We start from the raw sequence: 21,226 nt of genomic DNA, 5'->3' as shown, positions 1-21,226 counted from the left end.
TGTACAGTCTTAATGATTGTTACATATTGTCACCCAGCAACTGATAGTAATAACTAATAACAATGACACCATCAAGAGAATGGACAAGTCCTGCTCTTTACGTCAGGTGCCTTGAGATATCTTTGTGAGTTTGCACATTAGGACTAGCTAGCTGTGATGTATTTCCAACCTTCTTCTGCCCTCTGCTGGCCAGCTACCTAAGTATTAAAAGGTATTTCATTTGGAAATAATTCATACCATTAGTAGAATAATGAGAAAAGATTAAGCGTTCACTACAGTGATACAATTTGACCACAGAGTAACAGGCGCAGTGTAGCAGATCTGTGGCTGTGAATACATCATCTCACACAAGGATCAGATTAAGGTTTTGTTTTGTTTAATGTTTGACAAAATTTACATGAAATAAACATCATATAACATTAATCCCTGAATGGTCTTAATTCAAGATTTGCCATTTTAATATAATGTGTCTTTATATGAGAACAAGATATCCACCATGGTGGCTTGAAATCTTTATCTGCCACAGCCAACACTTGCCCTGCCTTTGGCTGACGGCAGGTTCTGATGTCATTCTCTGATAATATTAAACTTTAGTGTAACCCATAAAGAAGCAAATGATCTGAGACTCCTAGCAGCTTTTAATTCCCACCAAATGATTCAGAACCACTCTAAGTGTTCCTTCAATGGATTTCACATTTCAAAAAGTCCCTTTTATGTCAGAAAATAATGTAGGCAATTGACTGTAGCCACTAAATTACATTCAATAAGCTTAACTATTAACTTGACAATTGTCATGAATTCCAATTACATTTACTTAAATTGTAACTTACCAAAGCAGAACAGTGTTATGCTTGTATTGACTGCAAGGTAAAATAAAATATCAAATTTCTGATATTTCTATCCCAACATTTTTGTGGTGAAACAGCACCACTAATAATAATCTTATTAGTACAAGAACCACATTTATAGGTGTCAGATTGCTGAAGCGAGAAAAGCACGTGGCCTTGTGCCATGTTTAGCATTAAGTGACAGATCAACCGTTTGGTCAGAAAATTGTCCCTTATAATACATTTTATGAAATAAGTCACATAATGCTGTTAAGTAATGTGTCTGGCACTAAAAATGTCTTATATATATTCTTGAAGGTTTGCCAGACAGAACCAATATGTCAAGAGTGATTCTTACATTACTGAATCCCACATTCAAGGGATACTGAGAAGCCTCAGTTTTCAGAAACAGTGATAAGTGGATTTTTTCATAACATCCCACAGGTTAAGTTCAACACTCTAACAGTGAGACAGAGTGACTCAAAATATGCTCCACCTAAAGGTCGAGCCAGAAGTTTTAACAAGTTGTATCAGTTTACAGCCATGCTTTTCTCTTTTAGAAATCCATAGTGATCATTGATCAAAGACTAAAACAGCAGAGAGTACAGATCATGATCACTGAGCAGCTCAATACAATCTCAGTGATGACTTCATGTCTGGCAGACAATATAGGTCCTTGTTGTGAATGTAAGAATTGTTTCTTTCATTTGCCTTTAACCATCGTATATGGAGCACACATGAAGAAGGCGGCTACACCGTTAATAAAGTAAATATATTGATAAAGGTCAAGATTTGAGTTGTCCTTTGTTGTCAAGTTGCTGTTGCATGTTTCTAAAGAGAACTAGAATAGTACCTGTGGTAGTAAGACTCCCAAGTCATTGGGCCAAGTGACCACAATGAAGAAACAGAAAACATGCACGAAGAAAGCTTCCAGTGGTTATAGTTTCAGTATACGACTCTCGTGAAAAAAAAAAAAAAAAAAATCACATGTCCCTGGAAATATTACCATTTTCACATAGCAATACTCACACACTGTTGGCAAAGGATGATATGTACAGTGTCCATCAGTATTAACTAATCCCATTAATATACATTCACATGCAGAGTGAGAGCTATTTGGGTTTCAGTGTCTTGCCCAACCACACTTCGACATGTGACTACAAGAGCTCGGGATCGAACCCCCATCTTTCCGATTGAGACGACCGCCTCTACCACTGAGCCACCAGGAAGGAAAAGGTCAAACAGGAGAAACATGAATGAAAACAGGAGTTCAAATGTATGCTTATGGATGTATTTTAATAAAAATAATTCTGTCAAAATTAAACAGAATACAATATTTATTTTTTTAACATGTTTCCAGTACATAGGTATTTTTTTTCAATTACAATTTTTCCTTTTTTTATTTTGTTTTAAAAGTCATGCTAAGTAGAGGGTAACTCAGTTCCCAGTTGTTGTTTTTATTTTCATTGTTTGTTAAAACTCAAAATATGAAATCAAAATTATGATAGAAGTCAATTGTCTGTGACGCCTAAATCCATTCCTCCAGCCTCTCAAAAAAAAAAAAGTCCACGTGGCTTCAGAGGCCTTGGGCCCACTTTCGAGACTGTTCACACCCTCCGTTATGTTAAAACGATCACTGATCACATCAGTGCCTATGTCTATGTAGGGATTTAGAGGAAGAGAGTGTGATAACAGTGCTGAGACTCAGCCCAGGCTCAAACACAAAGGACAGCTGGGAGACTTGTTCCCTACAGGTATGTAACAAAGGTTGTTCATTAACGGTAAGTGTGTGTGTGTGTGTGTGTGTGTGTGTGTGTGTGTGTGTGTGTGTAACAGAAGTCCTTTTCAGCTGTGGAAGCAGAAGTTATGAGTGTGTGTATTAGAATAGTTCCTATTATAGCAGAAGGTCTTTACAAAAACAGCAAGGTAAAACTTTGACAACATACCCTGTAGTAAACCCCACATTGCATACACACATCTCCAGTTTTATATTAAACCATGTTTTGTTTTGACCATAGACTTAAATCTTATAAATGGTAATATACACATCAAGGTGGATCCACAAGCCATTCCCAGGGCACAACAAAGCAGCCGCAGTAACAGCTTGCCCAAAAGTCAAACAACATTCAGTCAGTGCTATTTGGCAGAAAACAGGTCTGGTGTAAAAACAAAAAGAATTCAAATATGTCAGATAGAGCTAAGAGGTGGATCTATTCAAATGTATAATCAAGAGGGGAATATTGATGAACACAGAAGTTTGATATTGTTTAATCTAATTCACGATTTTTGTCATAAAAAATCCCATTCCCCCTTATCTGCAGCGAAACACACAATCATGATAGTGTCAAAATAAATGTCAAAATAACATTACGAGGAGCCAACTAGTCCATTATTAAAGGTATAACCAGGCTGTCAAGCTTCATATTTTTAAGTACAAGAGCCAAAAAAACTGAAACATTTGAGTTATAACTCAACTTGGTTCTACTCCTGTTAGCCAAAGAAAGGACAATAAATGTGTGTTCAGCTCTTTAGAGTTGTGTTTGACTTTCCTTTGAGGGAAATACCCATGATCAAAAAACAGTGCCACACTCTTCTCACTTTAATGCTGAGTAATAAACTCAAGGTCAAGAATCAGCCTTGCAACTTAGTTTGATAGGCAGGTCATGTTTAAGCCTTGAGCATAATTTGATATACGGTTAGTTTCTATTTAATGCAGTGTGTTAATAAGCAACCACCATCTGAGCTGGTGAAGTACATACCACAACAAAGAGCTAGTAAGTCGCCTACAGGCAAGAGCTAGCAGGTAAAGTAGTGGTAGCAGTCGCTGAGCCGACGTGCACAAGCTGTTAGAGCTTGGTTGAAAAGAGAGGGAGCAGGAAATATTTCCCAAAACAAAACGAAACGAAAACAAAAAGATTCAGTGAATGTTGCAATCATGAAAAAACAACTTTTGAAAAGGGTATCCCAATTACCTGTAGACCAATATTTAGATTAAATTAACTCACCATGTATGTATAAGTTCAATCATATATTCAACTGAAGTAATTTGTATGATTTGTTCCCAATATGTCATTTATTTATCCCTCTTATTATTATATGAAATGTAGGCTCATTATTAAGCAGACAGCAATGAAGGTTCAATGAGCATGCTGTAGCTTTTTTTTTTTTTCCTTCAATCTGAACTTGCCATTTGTTTTTCTGTAACAGCTGATCTGACTCCAAAATCACACCTGCTGATCCAGGTCAATGTGGATACTTTGTAAATCTCATTTTGAATCCAGTTATTGTACACACTGAGCACCACTTTGAGACACTCTTCTGTTTTTGTGGTTGGCCATATGAATGAGCCTGACTTGACTATATCTACCTGTTTAATAACAGGGAAGGAAATGGTCACCTTATGGATGTAAGAGAAACGGATACAAGTTGTCATGAATAAAAACAAAAAGATACACGTACAATTGGTTTCCACAAACACTGAGTGGTCAGGTATCACCCGTCCAAAATGAAAGTAAGAGTGGGATTCAATTATCACCATCTGCATCTTGAAAATAAAAAACCTTCCTTTGTGGCAAATGAGTTCATATCTGACTTTGGGCACACAGCAGACTGCCAATGTAACAAATGAATCCTGCTCTAATGAAACGCCCAGGAGTGACTTGACTTCTTGCTGCGCTCTTTCTGTGCTTGTTAGTCTGCCTATGATAATGATTGGCATGGCGTGGAGTTGTGTAAGCAGGTATAGTAGCTGCAGCTGTGGCTGAGCTCTGCCACCTTCAACAACACCACTGATTGTGTGATGGTCTAATCCTGACAGTAAAATCAAGACTATAACACCTGCAGTCAAATTCCAATCCTGGTTGCTGGCCGTATTCACCCCCGCAGAGGCCTGTCAATTATGTGTTTTATAAAAGTTATGTTTTTTTTTCAGAATGTGTGTCTCGTTTTTTGAGCTTGTAGCCTGTTGACTACGTCCTTTCCCTCTAACCTTCTGGAACAATTTGGGGACCCACTGATGTCCAACTAACAGCAGCTAACTACTGTAGCAGCGTGTTTACGAGAAGGCAAAAGCAATGACCAGAAAAGTGAAATGCTCCACACAATGACAAGTGTTTTTCATGTTTGCTCATCCTCGTGAATGTAGACTCAGATTGAGCTGTCAGACAAGTAAGTTTAACCTTCAGTTTTTGGACTGAACAAATGTAGGTATTGTGGTCTGTGATATGGTAAACAACAACAATGTGAGTAAAATACTGAAGGTAGGGAATCAAAATCCACCCATGAAAAACAGAAGCAAAAATAAAAAGGGGAGTTACATGTTGTCTTGTCCAGGATGACCACAACAAACTGACAAAAATAGAACTATAAAAATGGCTAGATAAACAGAATAATAATTATCTTTAAATAGTGTCACACATTTCTTTATTTGATAATACTAAATTAAAAGGAAGCTTTCTTCTTTCCTCGTCTCCTCCGCTTCGCTTTGTGCCGCTGGCTCGGTTTGACAGACAGCCAAACACACCAATCACACTCCCGCTGTTTCCTCTGTCACCATGACACCTACCTGCTGGACAAGCCTTATCTCAGTGCTACTTAACATTAACCTGTGGAAAGAAAGGCAGTCATTTAAGCAAAGAAATGAAGTGAAGTTGCATGTGTAAAACAGTTTTAATGTTTATTTACATCATACATTTACTATCTAGTATTTTGTAAGTAATTGTAACAGTAATTGTTTTCCATTTAACTCATTTTACTCTAGAACCCTTTTCACAGATACCGAAATCTCCTGAAAAATTCCGGAGATTAGGCTACCTGGAGGGGCTGTAGGCTATACGTGAACGCAAACATCCAAATTTTTCGTGCACACTTCCCCCGGAGTTTCTTCGGCCAGACCCCTAGTATTTTTTGAGCAGAAAATTTGAATGAGCTGATGTGAGAACGCGGCCGCATATTCTCCGGAGAATTCACCTCGAGCCAATAGAAAGAGAGTGATGTTTATATACAGTGACCGGCTAAATTGTCTGCACGCGACCTCTACAATCTTCGTGTACATAATTAAATGGCTGCATTATGTTTTCTGTTCGTCAGTATGTTGTTCTCCTCTCTTTTGTGGATGTTGTCATTCCATTGGATTACACATAGCATTGATATAAAGACAAATATTCTCATTATAACGTCGTGTAGTGGACTCTGTTGATTCGGCCGCTACTTCCGCGTTGTTTATTTACGTCACGTCTTACCTCAGGAAATATATAATTATATCTGTGAAATAACAGTGAGATGATGGACTTGGCTGTTTGTGACTCTTGTATGACTTTCTTATACTGGATCAAACTTACTCACCTGGGCTAGTGCAAAAAGTTGTCCACTCTGGCGAAGGAGCAAGAACCAGACCGGACTCGAGCCATGAGTTGAACACACTCTGTGGCCTGGCCAAGCGCCAACATCAGCGGAGGCTGCTTCGGCAGATTTTGAGACTCTGGAGCGGAAAACAGAATCGAGCAGGGGAACAACTAATGAATTAAATTGAAGTGATAGAAATGGAATAGATTAAATTGATGATAGACACCATTTATAAAAATGTTGTTCTTATCAAGGTTTGTCTTTATGGTCTCAAATGCTCTGCTATTTTTCTCAGTGATTTCTAAGAAATAACATTAAATAACCTATCAACTTAAATATATTTGTTGCTGTCGTAAATTCCTGTGTTTGGGAAATTTATATTTTAATCGGCTTTTGTAGCACTCTATGTAATATGAAGCCAAACTGATGGACTTATCACATCCATGTCTAATACTGTTAATGCCAAAAGGTGACTCAGGCAAGCTCTTCAAAAGAATATCAAATGTCATCCATTATCCACTGAAAAATAAATGTATGAATGGTTTGTATATATAAAGTAAAACTATGCGTGGACTCTATCTAGGGCTGAGCCAATGACAAGTGCGTACATCACAATGTATTTGTGATGTTTGAGTGAAATCACCACTGATGAGTAAGTGAGATTGTTTACACTTTCTTCCACAGGGCTGTTACATCTGTCACTGTAAAACAGGTGAAACTGTAGCATTAATACATCAGCGTAACACACAGAACATGTTTGCCCGTTACCCAGTATGGCGCTGTTGAGTGCGGAGCAGAGTGATTCTCTCTGTGTAGGATCTAACTGCTGGCCCACTGGGCAGTTCCATGGGTCTGAGTACGCTAGCAGGCTGAATGCATCCTACAGACAGACAGATACACAGAGGAGCAACATGATGAAAACACTGCAGTGCATACATTCAGTAGGTAAAAGGATGGATATATATGTACCAATCTACTATCTCTGAATGAACTTATACATCTGGAGAAATGATCAACAGATAGATAACAAGACATTATAATGTAAAAACTGACTTATTATTATATATATTATATCACTGGACAAGACCCATCCTAAACACTGGTGTCATTTGAATTTGTACGTATTGCTTTTATGATATAAACTACAGTATCTCTGAAGCTGAGTCAGGCAACTAGACACCCATGATTACAAAACACCAAGAGTTACTGGTACTTTCTTGTGTGTACACTTAAATCAAATCTATCATTTGCCAAAAACATGACTCTGATGGGATGACGGTGTCGCTCTGTGTCTGCTGAATGCATGTGTGGGTATTAGCTTAATAGGTTAAAGTAATGTCGATGAGGGATTTGTTTCTGTCTTTTGGTGTGGAATCTTTCTGACCCCTGGTGGTTGAAATGACTAACTACAACAGAAGTAGAAACTGCTATGATTGTCACTTAATAATAAAACCTTGTTGGACATATTTTGGCCCGCTTGAAGGTTTTACTGTGATGCTAGCATTACAAATGTTAAAAGCTTTATACCAACAACTAGAGAAAAGCTCCTGAAAAGGACCTGTCCTTGTATGTACTTTGTAGTATCTATTGTTTTTTCAGAAACTGTATTGTTCTCAACGTGCCTGCTTATGAATCAAAGGATACAGACTACAGTGTGTGTTAACTTGAGCCTTTTAATGTGGACTAGAAGAATGTCCCACTTGATTGTGAAAAAAAAACTTTTAAGTACATCTTTTTTTTAATCAAGCATCACTCACACTTCTGCAGCATGCAAAGAGTACGAAGACCAAGATTTTAATCAGTGACAACAGAAAAAAAAAAAAACATCTTCTGTCCATTTTTTGAGATCACTACAAATCTGTTGTAGTGCAGATGTTTGTTGAATCAAAAGTGTGTGAGCACCTGTAACATCTTCTTGTGTGTGGCGTTTTTTCCATACTCGCGGCAAAGCTGTTCGTTGAGCGCCTGCAGCTCTCGCCCGAACTGGATCATCCTCTCTGTGGCTGCCTGGTTCCCTCCACAAAGCTGTCTACCATTACTCCAGCCCTCCTCTGTCAGCAACAGGTGCACACATGCCAAAACAGTTACAACTGCACGGATACAATCCCAAAAGCTGAATGCAAAAAAAATAAAAATATGAAGAAATGCAAAAAAGGCAACAACAACAACAAACATAAAGATCAATCAGATTGAGGGAAGCATGTGTGCAGAAAGGAATACAAAGAAATACCTGACGATATGCTTTTAAAAGGAGCATGTTAAATTGAGATCTCTGAATGTGTGTGTGTGTGTGTGTGTGTGTGTGTGTATGTGTGAGTGAGAGAGCACCTGTGACCCCATTGCCAATGCTGTTGTCATCCGGCTGAAGAATCTCTTCATGTTTGTATGTGCCGTTCATGATCCGTGCTGAGGAGCTCTCAACAACCCCATTGGTAAAGTGCTCTGCTTCAATCTCCATCTCACTGTCACTTCACCAATAGGTTCACAAATACGGGGACACAAAAGATAACACACAGAAGCGTTACACAGAGGTTCACAGATCAGATTCGATTGACAGTGGCAGCTTGCTTTAAAAAAAATAATAATAATAACACTACTACTATCACAGGCACATCGAAAGATATGGTGTCATGTTTTTTTTTTTTTTCTCAATAGAGCCCAGGCCGACTCAGCCAGTGAGGGCAGCGGGAGGAAAACAGCACAGACAGAAGTGTCTCATGTCAAATTTCCAAACTTGTTCAAACATCACTGTGGAATGTGCAAAATCCTAGTAAAATGTCAACTGAGAAAATTGGCTTTCAGGGCTTTGATAGAAAAAGATATCGATTCATCTAAGCAGAAAAAAACTTTGCAGACCTCAAAATCTGAACTGAGCGTGGCTTGATATTGTTCAATCAGACTTCCTTCCTTCCCAATAATGTTTAGCTTGCGGTGATTACATACTCTACATGTTTTTGGTAATGATTTACAGATGATAACTTATGTGGCACCTTTGAAAAAATAAAATTATACAACTTATCATGACTACAACATATGTCCATACCTCAAATTATTTGAAGTGAGTCCTTTCAAATCAGGTCTGATTCGGTTACTGATACCTTTAAACTTGTTCATTGTTTATTTGCCTTAGACTAACTCCATGATCAATGTCTGGCTTTATCTGCATGTAATGACACTGGCACGCCCTCCTACCTTGTTTCCTGGGTGCTGTTGGCACTGTGAGGCTGGCTCTTTGTGGAGTCAGATGAGTTGGACTCGGAGTAGTTGACAGAGGAAGGGGAGGAAGAGGTTGAGGAAGATGCAGAGGAGGAGATGCTAGGGTATTTGACGCTGCTGCTGCCAGGGCCACTGTGGCTCTTTGATTTGTTGGAGGGAGTCACCCCGTTACTGCAGGTCGGGCTGTCTGCTCCTGTGTGATGATTTGTGGGAGGGGGTTAGAAGGAAAAAATATGTATATATAAATTGTCACAGTAGCTGGGTGTTAATGTTCCAGAAAAACAGTCAGTAGAAATGAGCTTGCTTTAACCTCCGGTGTGCAGGTGTGTGATGCTGGTTCCGTGGCGAGGGCTGAGGCTGGGTGAGCCAGGGTAACTGTCCTGGGACTTTGGCGAGCGAATGGTCAAGCAGCAGACCTCACTGTCTGTACCGTTCACCATCTCCACAAACTGACGACACCTTTAAAGCAAAGCAAACCGTTAAAGGCTTAGCTGGTATCTACTTAAAAGTAAGATTTGAGGAGCACATATTTCTCATTAAACTCCACATTCACAGTAGTGTTAGGAAGGGGAAAACAGCATTTCTTAGCTTGAATGATAATATACTGTACCAGCATCTTGGTGCTGTATTTTATCATAATCTTTAATAAACACAGAGACTTACTTCAACATGAACAGTAGGTTGGGGTTGTGCTCTAACAGGCCGGGATAAAGCTGCTGAGTAGCTTCTATGGCTTCACCCACCCGTCCTGCCAGCACCAGCTTCTGTATTCCTATTAGAAAAAGTAACAGGGTGCTATTTTCATTGATCAAGAGGAGCCATGCTTTCTCAGCAAATATTTGATAGAGGCCAGTGTATCATTCATAGAGGTGAATGATACACTGACAACAAAACACACACATACTATTTTATTTTTTACATCTTGTTTTTCTTCTTTAATGATGGGATACATCATTAAATATGATGATGGGATACTTTTTCAAACACTGTAATAAACAACTCTCTACTACTATAGCTAGCTCTGCTAACTAGAAAGAAAGCTGAATAGCAACTGTGGTGTCGCTGAAGAAGTGTTTATAAGTTTCCCATTTAAAGAGCAGGGATGTGTTTATGTGTTGTTTTTAATTAATATAGAGAAGTACGGCTATCAGAAGTTACAAATACATTTGATATAAAGGAAATTGTGTTAGAAATGCTCATCCTGCCTTTGAAATTATTTGATAATGTACTGGTATATCATATTTGAAATAGTAGTTTGTAGCTGGGTGATTCACTCACTTTGTCTGTTCTTTATAGATGTCTGGTCCTCTTGTATCATCGTCTCCGTGGCTCTGGCAAATGCTGTTGCAGTGGCACAGTACCCATGATGCACCAAGTAGCTGGACACCATACTTGAGAGAAAAATATGAAAACACTGTTTAATAGTTGAATAACTTAATTTCTCTGGTAATTGAATCCACACCACTGATAGACCAAATCATACAAAGTATTTGTCTGTGCTACTTTTTGTAAACAGGGCAGAGATGACACCGAGTGACATCAATCGTCTGCCATTTTAAGCATCTCAATACTTGTCCCTTAAAATTGATCACTTCTTGTGCTTCCTAACATGAGAAAACTTAGTTTACACATTTATGGGCTGTGAGAGACACACACAAAAAGAGACCTTATTAATTCAGTAAGGGATGATCCAGTACAGGGACAAGGGAAAAGGCTGGAGTTGCTGCTTCATCATATATTTTCATAATGCAGCACAGTGAGGTTACTACGGAGCACCTGAAGTCCCAAAAAGAAATAAAGAAAATATCTTGTGCGCACAACAGTTGGACTTCCCACAATTTGATTAACGTTTTGGGACTTAATGGGCGCCATAGGTTATTTATTAATTTTAGCCTGATTTTTTTTATTTTATTGTTTCTTCATCTGTACTGTAGTTCATAAACCTCTGGTTCTCAACTGGTCTAGCCTCAGGACACACCAACAACAAAAAGATGGAGAGAATTTGGATATTGGAATTTGGAGAGAATTTACAAGCACCACAGCAATTCAAGATCAGAAAACAAGGCTGTTTCTAATGATGATTCAGTTTTGAAAGCATCATGCTTCTCTGCACACAACACACTGAGGTTGTTCTTTTGTTTTCCTCAATGTAAGAAAACAAATGCTAAAAGAGAAATAGGAAAGAGAGGGTCACTTTGTAATGTCAATACAAGAGGGGGAGAACTTAAATGATAAACAGTGGAAGTCTACTAACTCATTGTCTTGGAGACAGATTAATTGGAAAAACATTGCAAGATTTTTTTTATAACACCAGCACTAAAGCATACAGGTCAGACTGTATGGAGAGGATGTGGGGTAGCAAGAGCAAACCATCATCATGTCTCCTGGGATCGCTCTGTGATTCAAAACTACTGGAAAGCTGTCAGAAATAGCATGGAAAAGGTTTTATGCTTTAAAAACTTAATATCTGGGAAACTTCTTTGCTCTTCCAAAGCTAAGCTTTCCTGTACTAGAAGTCTGGTTTAATGTAATGAATGACATTTTTATAATGGAAAAATTTACATTTATTAATTATTAATTTACAAGAGTGATGTATTTGATGAAAGTTGGAAAAGATGGATTGAGTTTATAAAAAGGATTTCAGGTAAAGAGCTGAAGTTGTATCGTAATTCCCCTGGTTCTGTGCTACACACAGATTGTTGTGCTTTTATGTTTGCAGTATGTTTGTTTTTATTTTTCTGTTTTTTGTCTTATCTTTTTTTTTTTTTCAAGTTAGAGACAAACTGGTGTACACCATTTTTAAATATACATGGTGTCATATTTGCATTTCACCATGCTCTCTGGCAGATCAATAGGTGCATTACTGCCACCTACTGAGTATGAATAAACAACCCTACTACACAGCTTCCTTAAAATAAAAATCAGAGCATAGATTTTTTGCCACGACTTTTTTTTTTAGGTTAATACCAGATGTAGAAAGGGGCCATAGAGAGATTTGTGTGTGAATGTTTTCAGAGTTGTAAAAACTGAACCTTACTTCTGCAGGACGGCCTGCCACTCCCCCAGCCTCTCTCCTATAGGATAGCGAGCAATCATGCCGTGGATCTTGGCCCTCCATTCACTCATATAGTCCTCGATGTCAAACACAAACGGCTGCTGACCAAAGTTAGCATCCACGATCTCACCCGGGGTTTGTAACCCCACTGTGGGATACAGATTGGGCTGGAAGATATTAACGATAAAAAGTAATTCAGGTTAGTTTTTGCATTGTTTTGAAATGCAACATCAACAGGCATATACATTAAGATGTGTGTTAGACAATATATTTCATTATCAGAGCTGCATAATCTTTAGACGATTTGTGATAATAATTGGTTTGTGATGGAAGAAGGCTTGTTTGTGTACCCACAACATAACAAACTGGCCAAACTGTGGCCTTTTTTATGACTGTTTCGTGTTGTTTTTAAAGGTTTTGGTTTTGAAAATCTTGATGTTAAGAGCTTGTTAAGTTCTGGTTATGAAAAGTCTTGCTTTAAAAAAAAAAAAAAAAAGGCCGGACGTTGGCGTAAAATGTTCTGTTGCTTTAACTGAACTAAGATCATTGGATTCAATTGGACTTTTGGAAAATGCAAAGAAGAACAACGAAAGACAAAACTAACACAAACACCTAGTTAGATGATCCTTTGCTTTGACAGAGGTTGATCACTCCTTCAGTTCTGTTCTTAAAACCTATTTGGCTGGATAAAACGGATAAAGTGGTTGTTTTTTTTCCGTAGGGAATGTTCCAGTGAATTGTGCCCACTGGACAATAAAAGTACATATTCCAACCAATCTGCCAACATAAGCTGCAATTAGATTTGGTTCTGCAAGGTCAATATTTTATTAAATGTAATTTCATAGTTTTTCAGCCACTACAGCTACAAGAATGGAATGATAGGGTCATATTGGTTATGTTTTAAATATAAGCTGCGGTTAAGAAAAAAAAAAAAAAAAACTGTGTTCCAAGTGTTATTCATCCATTCACTGTACATCTTCCTTAAAAACTACCGTAGATACAGCTGAGAGTGTTTTTAAAAGAAGCATGATAGTACTGAATAAAAAAAAAACAACTCAATGATGGCGGTAAATTAAATGTCCATAATATGTCCATGAGAATAGAGAGAATATTAAGTTAAATTACATAATAAATCACAGGCAGTGTTGGTTTGCATATCATGAAAACTGTGCAGCACTTATTTAAAGCACACACAATGATACTTACAGGGAGGTCTGTGAAAGCAACACCTGAGGGATGAAATGAAAAACAATTTCAGTACAGCATGAGGATTTCAAGTTACAAAATAAAAGTATTGGTTACTATATCACACAATAATATCATAACATACTGTAATACAATAATAATAAAATACAATACATAAAATGTTCACCGACCCAAACTGATTCCATTTTTGGTGTAAAAGCAAGTGTTGTTGATGAGGTTAACGCAGCAGCCAATGACATCCCCCGTGGTGAATGTTGGGCCGTACGGTTGGCCGGTCCCAGAGGAGCAGAAGGAGTGGCCGTCATCTCCGTGGTAACCGTATGAGTGCTTGTCCCATCCTAAAACAAGGATGAGATGAAGTTGTAACTTGATACAAGATCTTTGTGCTACATTTGTTGTGTATCCATTAACCCACAGAAAAAGGTGTGTGTGCTGTTTTATAGAACCATTGGGGCTATTTGAAGTTGAACTTGCCATAGGTCACTCTAAAAAAACAGAAGTGATTGTTGAAGGAGGGGAGACGGTTACTCATAAACTTCTGCTGCTCAGATTTTCCCATCTGACAACCACCGCCTGCAGGGTGTCGCATGAAAACACACTCACACTTTCTGACTTTAGCAAGTGATGCAGTGCTATGGACGACCAGGAGGGGGATCTCACCAAACTAAGGAAACTGGTGAGTCACTGCAAACAGGAATAGCAGCACAAGAGGCTAAACCAGGAGACTACAGGGGGGGGGGGGGCATAATTTGCTTATTCTTTTTCCTGATTTCTTGTTCCTTCAGGTGCTGATGCATGTGCTACTGAAACAGCCAGACCTATTTGCCCACTACAGCTGTAGAGTAAAAAACTTGTTTTTTACTAGTAAAGACATTTTGTAATGATTTATTTCACAAGTCTATTTCCTTATCATTACCCACAATGTCTTCTTGAGAAACCTTTGTAATTCAAGCCTTTGTTATAAGTAATATGAGCTTTTCCTACTGGGACTTATACAGTTGTTTACAAGTAGAATGTCTTACTGTTCCTTCTGATTTGTTTATCTAAGTTAGCTATGGCTAACCACCTCACTGCTGAAGCTTACATAACGTGATATACAATTTTGGTTTTCGAAACAATTCAAACTGAACATTCTCTGAAAACCATGTTGTGTTTTTATTTTATGTGTGTGTGCTAAATTATGTATTTCTTTACAGCATGAACAGAGAAATAAAACATCAAATAAAAAGAGAGCCAAGCTTTGTGCATAGTAGATACCACAAGCAAAAGGTGCTAGTTATCAATACATGAAGATGCAGTATACATGTAGCCAATCCATAATCAGACCTGAGACAACCTCAGTCTACACAGTATGTGTATACTATAAGTACAGACACTTTAAGCATCTTAACAGAGTCATATACGTCCAGTGTTTTGCAAGACAAATATACTGCCCCCAACATTTATCTGACCAGAGAAAACATGTTCACCTCAGTTACTTTGTAAATCAAATTTGACAAAGGTTAAGATTCACTGGACCAAAGTGACTGAGTCAATGTTTTTCATGATGTTAAATTGGTATATTTGATACACTTTTTAAAGTGCATTTCTGACTACACAAACACTTCCCTATACCTGTCAGTGAGTCAATTCACACATACATTCTGTTAATGTGGAGGCAGAGTTTCTAGCACGAGGACACTTAGGATAGAACCAATGATCAGTCCTAGAGTGGACACTAACATCTGAGCCTCAGCTGCGCTAAGGCAAGGCAACAAAGCAGGATTCTGCCGTCTTCAGGATGATTCCTCTACACAGCAAGATCAAAAAGAAACAACTTTGTTCACAGACCTTAGAGGCTTACTTTTAGGTAGTTGGAGGACAATCTTTTTATGCCTTAGGTTGAATTCTTCTATAGTTTTGCAGCAATTGACTGAGCTGAAAGGGACCTGAACCTGAAAGCATTGAGCTCAATCAGTGTCTCTTCAATCACAGCTTGTCTGTTGTTGCCAAAAAGCAAAGCGGGGTTAGTGAAAGTAGGTCGTCAGTGAGCTGACATATTAGATGCGTACTTGAATATGTGTCTCTGTGAGCATGTAATAAAGTATTAAACTTTAGCAAAATGGTGTTTGTTTTCCTCTTAATTTCATGTGTATTTGAGTTTTTCTTTTAACTTGACCTAATACTGTTTCGTCTCTCCACGTTTTCCTATGAGTATGTATATAGCCCTGTGTGTGTAGTGTGTCTCTGTGTGTGTGTTTGTGGTGAGGTATTAGATTAATCTGCTGACAGGGATATTGCCTCTAAAGCCAGGCTCGCTGCTCCAACATGCTAATGAAATGGGCAGGCCTCCACAGCGGGATCAGACACAGAGGTCAGCAGTGGACAATATACTATTACAGCAACATAACGGTAGAATTTGCAGATGAAGGCCCATATGCAATGCACTCGCTCTCTCTCTCTCTCTCTCTCAACTTGACGTTGACAAAGAGACAGTTTAGTCCAAAGCCGTTTCACATAATGCACTCCGCAAACTTTCAAGGAAAATCTTCCTAAATTGGTTGTTCATGCAAGTCCCTGACAGTGGGAGACTATCTCCGTCAGACGGGACGGGAGGGGGTCCCAAGAGGAAAGACATGATAGAAAATTAACTACATGGAAGTGTCTGACGAACCAACACAGTCTTATGCTGTGATGATAGTTTTTCTGCTTCAACACTACGTGTAGTTCAACATATTCAGAATATCAACTAAAGAGCAGGTAAGAACATAGTGGCACAGTCTATGGTTGTGACCTGGTCACAGGAAATAAAGGTCATCACCCCCTCTCACTTGCTGGTGGTGAATTTTCCTGAATATTTCCTGCTGCGTTCTCACACCGGCTCACCAATTAACTGAGACAGTAAGAGTTCTTGGTAAAGTTGGAGTGAACAATACATGAAGTTCACACATGAAGCTCATCCAGACAATTTCAGAAAGTTTTCAGGAGTTCTGTGCACGTGTGAAAGCACAACAACAAGTCTTGTCTAGAATCCTGCTTGGTCACTCTATTTTACCTTCTCTGTTAAAAACCTCTTCAGTCTCTACTACTGGGAACATGAGGTGTGTGTCTTAAGGACAGTGCCATACTGCTACAGGACAGAGAGAACAGAACAGGTCACCATAATGTACATAGTGCAAAAGAGGATGTTGACCAAATTGAGATGGCTGAAACACCAGACCAGAAAACATGGACAAACCAATGGGTGACATTCAGTAAATATGTCCACTACTTCAAAATCATGCCACAGCACAGCTTCATAACTTCCCTAACTTGAGTATGACTGTGCAAAATATTGTCCTACGCTCAAAAGGTTCATTTGGAAACATTGTACAAAGCATTTTACGTAGTCTCCTTACCAAAGTTTTTTAGACCATGGGTTTCATGGAAATACTTTCCTTTAACTGGTAACTCCCTTATACATCTTTTACCTTCACTACACCACAGGCAGAATGAAATATAGTTGCAGTGTTAGTGCGTCAATTCAACTTCTAAATAAATTCAACACGTCTTTTGGTGATTAGCTGCAAGCTGTTTTCCTTGATAAGGGCATGAAAGAAAACTGAAAGTGGAGGTATTGTTTGGATAACTTTATATACTTAGTTATTTTGGTCAGTACCTTCCATGGTATTTCATACCAATATTACATATCAATAGAAACAAGCCTACTATTGGTATGTTAGGAGTTATCACAGTTTTATGTGCTGCTTGACTGGCATAGTGTCCTTACTTTAGAACATGGGACATAAAATGCTTTTCAATTAAATCAGCCAAAGGAAAACCCTTTTGATGACTTTCTACAAGTTGTTTATTAAGCGTTTTTAAATGAAAATTCAACGGCATCCTTAGCTTAAGAGGTCTTATGCAACCAGGTATACGTCCAGATGGACAGAATGAGTTCACAAACCCACAGATACACAGGCCAGAGGAGAGAAACACAACAAGTACACTAAGAGAGACGCAATCAGTCAGTCCAGGACACACACAGATAAATCCATGGAGTTCGGGACAAACGCACACTGGCACACAAATACACTGAGTCAGTCAGAGTTAAGGCAATCAACAGTAATCCGTCTACCAGGGCCATAGACCATCTGTAGTGCGAACCTAGCAACCATAATATTTTCATAGCTAATGTGTGAACGGGTTTGGAAAACACATTCATTCCATGCTCTTCCACTCTTTGTGTGACATTCGACACATGTGAATCAAGAAGCAGGGAGAATGAATGATCTTTGTGTATGTATCTGTGAGAGTGTGTGAGTGTGTACTGAACTACAGGCTGCTGAATTTGCTGCCTGGTGTCCACAGCATTCCACAAACCTCTGCCACAGGACAGATCTTGACTAGTCAATAAGCAGGTCAGATGGCCCCAGACAGGGCTGGAGCCCCCAGGCAGAGCGTGGTAGTGGTCTGATTGGTTGGCAATGGGCTGTATTCAGTCTCTAGGCTGCTATATGGCTACTCCACTTCCTCTTACGTCATGAGAGATTTCTGAACCATTAGTGAATGACATTGTTTGTGTGTTTTTATAGGTCTATGTGTGTGTTTTCTGAGTGTATCAGGATACATAGACAGGGGGTTGAGGGCACTGAAAAATATACAGCCATAACTCAAAAATAAAGAATACTTCTAGTAGAGAAGTTGAAGAGCACAAAGAAAATCGGCAAAGATCTTCCTCTTTCAACATTATTGAAAATCCAAATGAATGGCAAAAAAATAACACAATGTATGTCAATTACATTTTGTTTGACCTTACAGAAAGTGATGGAACAGCAAAACACTTTTGTTTTTCGTTTAAGTAGACAAATGCTCGCACAACGATCAGACTATATCAATCTTGTTTTCTTATTCATTGATCTTTGTTGCAGCACATTTGTTGACGCGGCGACTGAATCCAATTTAATTTCTTCTAGTGAACAAAGTCACCAAACAAGGAGACAGCTGCTCTCTGGTAGAAATAAAGTTTGATCCAGGCTGTTATTTAGTCTTTTCTTAAATCATACTTGGTGCCATTGTCTTGTTTTGAGCTGGAAAAACTCTGCAGTACTCTTTAAGTTTAAGTAGAGTGTATTCACCAAAGTCAGTTCACACATGGCGATGATTTCTAAGCTTCCTGTAAAGTCATATGTTTATTGTAGATCAGAGCAGGGTTACTTGCTATTGCAGTGAATATATTGTGATTAAAAAAAACAATGTATACCTCCCTTTATCTCTGCTACACTTGGTTAAGTCCACAGCCTTTAACCCTGATTCTGAAGAGACATGAAGTACGTAACACAACATGTATGGTAAAATGGATTGTATAACACGTTCTGAGCTTCGGACTGTACAAAGCACTTTTAGAATTTATGTCACAATCACAAATTCACACACAGTCTCACACACACATAGGCATGCAACTCCACCGAGTATAGTACGTATTAACAACTAACATAACCAAGTAGTTTGGGTGACTTAACCCAACCACACTGAAACAGCTAAGAACACGTTACATTTTCACTTGAATAATATTTTTGATGTGTGTATGTGTGTGTGTGTGTGTGTGTGTGTGTGTGTGTGTGTGTGTGTGTGTGTGTGTTGTGTTTGCGATGTACTGCTCTATGTCATTGTGTTATGTTTGTTACAGTTTAGATTTTCCATGCAATGTTTTTATTATGACATGCCAAGGGAATGTAGATGTGAATTCGCTTTAAGCTGATTCTGGTAAAATGCATCAAATGGCAACATGTTTAATATTGTTCCCCGTCCCTTTACAAATAAGTTAAAATAAATTCAATCTGTTTGAAGGTCTTTATTGAATTACAAAAAGGGTTTTGTCCATCCCATCATGCACTTAAAATTCTCATTGTTTCTGTGGTGCAGCCAAGGATGCTATTTTAAGAAATTGCACATGATTTGTTGTTTGGAGGTCGAGTTAATGTCACACAATTCTGTGAGATCAGATTGGTCATACATCTTTTGCCAGTGCAGCCATGAACAATCCACAGTGTTTAATTAAACTGCAGAGCTAACCAGCACCAGGACTAGCTGCAGTGGAAAGTTAATACAACTTCTGAACTTCGGCAGATCAAACAGCAAGTCTGCCTCTTGCATCCATGAGGTAATATTAATCTAAAAAGCTGCACTGTTACAGATTTACAACGAGATGATAAGAAGACCGATATAGTAGAAGTGTGCCATATGCTCTGGCAAAGGGAAGAACTTGTACAATAAGACTGACTTTTCTTGTTACAAGTCTTGCTTTTGTATCTTTCTTCGGGTTATTTTGCCTGACTTGAAAGGTCTTTAATGTTGCTATTGAACATGCTCCCATATCAATATTAATGTTGAAACAAAAATCTTCTCTAACGAGAGACCTTGGACATCCAAAAACACTTTCTGTTGCACGTTACAAGCCATTCAGCTGATGTACAGTAAGTGGCTTTAACACTCTCACACACATAATAGCAAAGCAAAGCCAAACAGGGGAGAAAAAGATGGGTAGTAGCAGTTTTTAACAGTACACAATAGATACAGTCGGCTTCGTGTCATAGTTGGGACGGGGTGTCCCGTGGATTCCTTTCCCCCAGCCACCAATAATGCAAACGCACAGATTTTAAACTCCGATGCTAGCGATTACAAGCTGTAATGTCCCATATTGATTGTGTAAATTGACAAAGAAAGATATATTAACACATTGAACAGAATAGGATGGAATTGTTGTCTGATACGTTTTAAAAGACTAGACGGATGATCCAACTAAACGGCCGAAATGTCGTTTACAGATACCTTTACTAGTTGAATCACCCGTTAAGAGACCAAATCACATTTGTTATAGATATGATGAATTACACTTAACATACTATTAGTATCCCGGTACCAGCCAACCATTAGCACTAATACGATTGCATATTTTAGTTAAATCCATTCAACTGCTTATTATTACTATTATTCAAATGTATGTTCATTAACTGTTGAAATACGCATTGCGAAGAAAGCTCATGTTGCAAAACATGGGATGTATTTCATTTTCACTTTCAGTTCACTTTTTAGATGATAGGGGCTAAAATATCTGAATTTTTTATGCAGTGATTTTGTACGGTGGCCCAGAAGTGCAAAACACAACGACAGCAAATCAGAAAACACTACTGTGTGGTTGTCTTATTATTAGCTGTTTTTGTATTCGGTTCTGGTATTGTTCTTTTCAACTATTTTATGTTAATTCATTTTACTCCAAACAATAGTCACATTGCAGACAAGACAGTACCAGCAGCAGTAACATACATCTTTAACACATCTTACAACAGTGCCGTACTGACATTCACAGTCAAGTTACACTAGTAGGTCCTAATGCCGCAAGTCAACATCCACTGCATCATACTGCTCTGACATGCCCTGACATGTTCTTCTTCCAGCCATCAGTGTTTAAACTGAATCCACAAACCACATCCAATTACTATAGGAACGCCACATATCCTCATCTCCTCCTGTTTTAATCCTTCAAGTCTCATAAATGCTTGCATTTCTCAGGCTACTCTCACTTATCCACAAATTAAATAAAAAAAATTGTCAATTAATC

The 21,226-nt window shown here is 38.4% G+C and overlaps 1 protein-coding gene across 2 annotated transcripts in view; it reads right to left on the bottom strand.

The window, feature by feature from the left end:
- Positions 1-2,104: 2,104 nt before the first annotated feature.
- Positions 2,105-21,226, bottom strand: part of ranbp10 (RAN binding protein 10) — a 34,282-nt gene continuing 15,160 nt past the window's right edge. The window contains exons 4-15 of one of the 2 annotated variants that reach the window (XM_020644262.3): positions 13,818-13,985; positions 13,648-13,670; positions 12,424-12,608; positions 10,665-10,777; positions 10,050-10,158; positions 9,697-9,845; positions 9,363-9,579; positions 8,499-8,638; positions 8,073-8,221; positions 6,939-7,050; positions 6,171-6,306; positions 2,105-5,431 (exon numbers count right to left, since the gene is read on the bottom strand). In XM_020644262.3, the coding sequence (XP_020499918.1) occupies positions 6,176-6,306; positions 6,939-7,050; positions 8,073-8,221; positions 8,499-8,638; positions 9,363-9,579; positions 9,697-9,845; positions 10,050-10,158; positions 10,665-10,777; positions 12,424-12,608; positions 13,648-13,670; positions 13,818-13,985 (1,496 nt within the window). In that variant the 3' untranslated portion in view covers positions 2,105-5,431; positions 6,171-6,175. The remainder of the gene's footprint in view (positions 5,432-6,170; positions 6,307-6,938; positions 7,051-8,072; positions 8,222-8,498; positions 8,639-9,362; positions 9,580-9,696; positions 9,846-10,049; positions 10,159-10,664; positions 10,778-12,423; positions 12,609-13,647; positions 13,671-13,817; positions 13,986-21,226) is intronic. The other variant, XM_020644263.3, reaches the window with a different exon arrangement.

Source organism: Labrus bergylta, chromosome 7 (genome assembly GCF_963930695.1).
Source record: "Labrus bergylta chromosome 7, fLabBer1.1, whole genome shotgun sequence".
Taxonomy (NCBI): Eukaryota; Metazoa; Chordata; class Actinopteri; order Labriformes; family Labridae; genus Labrus; species Labrus bergylta.
This window is presented reverse-complemented; position numbering and strand designations above follow the sequence as displayed.